This window comes from Alexandromys fortis, unplaced genomic scaffold (assembly GCF_014885135.2).
Source record: "Alexandromys fortis isolate MF-2015 unplaced genomic scaffold, M_Fortis_MF-2015_v1.1 scaffold_1804, whole genome shotgun sequence".
Taxonomy (NCBI): domain Eukaryota; kingdom Metazoa; phylum Chordata; class Mammalia; order Rodentia; family Cricetidae; genus Alexandromys; species Alexandromys fortis.
The window spans coordinates 1-1,094 of NW_026069747.1; the positions used below are offsets into that span (position 1 = coordinate 1).

Sequence of the window (1,094 nt, forward strand, 5' to 3'; positions counted from 1 at the left end):
TAGAGAAGGCTTTCTGTCTACCATCAGCAGTCTTGATCTTTAAGATAGCCCCCAGGATGCAGATGTAGGAGATCAGGATGATCAGACCACTGGGAACCCCTATCATTCCAGCAAGGACAAAAAGCACTACCTTGTTAATCCACGTGTCTGCACATGCTAAGGAAAGCAGAGGGGAAACATCACAGAAGAAATGGTTGATGGTATTTAGACCACAGAATGGTAAGCAAAAAGTCAAGGTTGTATGAGTTGTGATGTTTATAGTAGCTAGGACATAAGGTCCTATGACAAACTGCACACAGACCCTCTGGGACATAATGAGTGTATACAGCAAGGGCTTACAGATGGCTGTATACTGATCATATGCCATGATGGCCAGGAGAAAACAATCAGTTGTCACAAAGAGACCAAAGAACCACATTTGTGCAGCACAGCCCACAAAAGAGATGGCTTTGTTCTCTGCAAAGATGTCGCACAGCATCTTCAGGGCTATGGAAGAAGAGGAGCACACATCTACAAAGGACAGGCGGCTGAGAAAAAAAGTACATAGGTGTGTGCAGCCTGGGGTCCACCCATATGAGAGTGATCATGCCCAGGTTACCCCCCAGGGTGACAAAATAAACAAAGAGAAAGATGATGAAGAGGACAATCTTCTGATGGAAGTTATCTGTGATGCCAAGGAAGAGAAACTCGGTCACTGCAGTCTGATTCTTTTCTTCCATTGGTCAGTTGGGATCTATCAAAAGAATAAGAATGATGCCTTATCAAGTTCAGTCAAGTGATATTTGAAATCAATGTCAACTTGTGCTCAATAGGTCTACTACAGACTACTCAGCAACACTGTTGAACTGTAAGGATAGATCTAGGCAGTCATGCAAAAAACCTATGCAACTTCAGTATCTTACTCTTGAGCTCTTTGGATTCTCCACTCCTTTCTCTTCAAGAGTTGCCCAGCATGTGATGCAAAGCTCACTCACATTATAAAATTGTGTTATACTTACTTTTTAATTTTTAACTTACTATGTGAACTGTATTACTTAATAATAATCACTAAGTTATAACAATTTTTAATTTAATGTTCTTACATTAAGTATTCT

The 1,094-nt window shown here is 40.7% G+C and overlaps 1 protein-coding gene across 1 annotated transcript; it reads right to left on the reverse strand.

The window, feature by feature from the left end:
• Nucleotides 1–4: 4 nt before the first annotated feature.
• On the reverse strand, nucleotides 5–719 carry LOC126496215 (olfactory receptor 998-like; the record flags this gene model as incomplete). Its single annotated transcript, XM_050133763.1, is given in 2 exon segments — nucleotides 5–538; nucleotides 540–719. Coding segments are annotated over 2 exon segments (714 nt in total), but the record flags the coding sequence as incomplete, so codon positions are not given.
• Nucleotides 720–1,094: the final 375 nt, after the last annotated feature.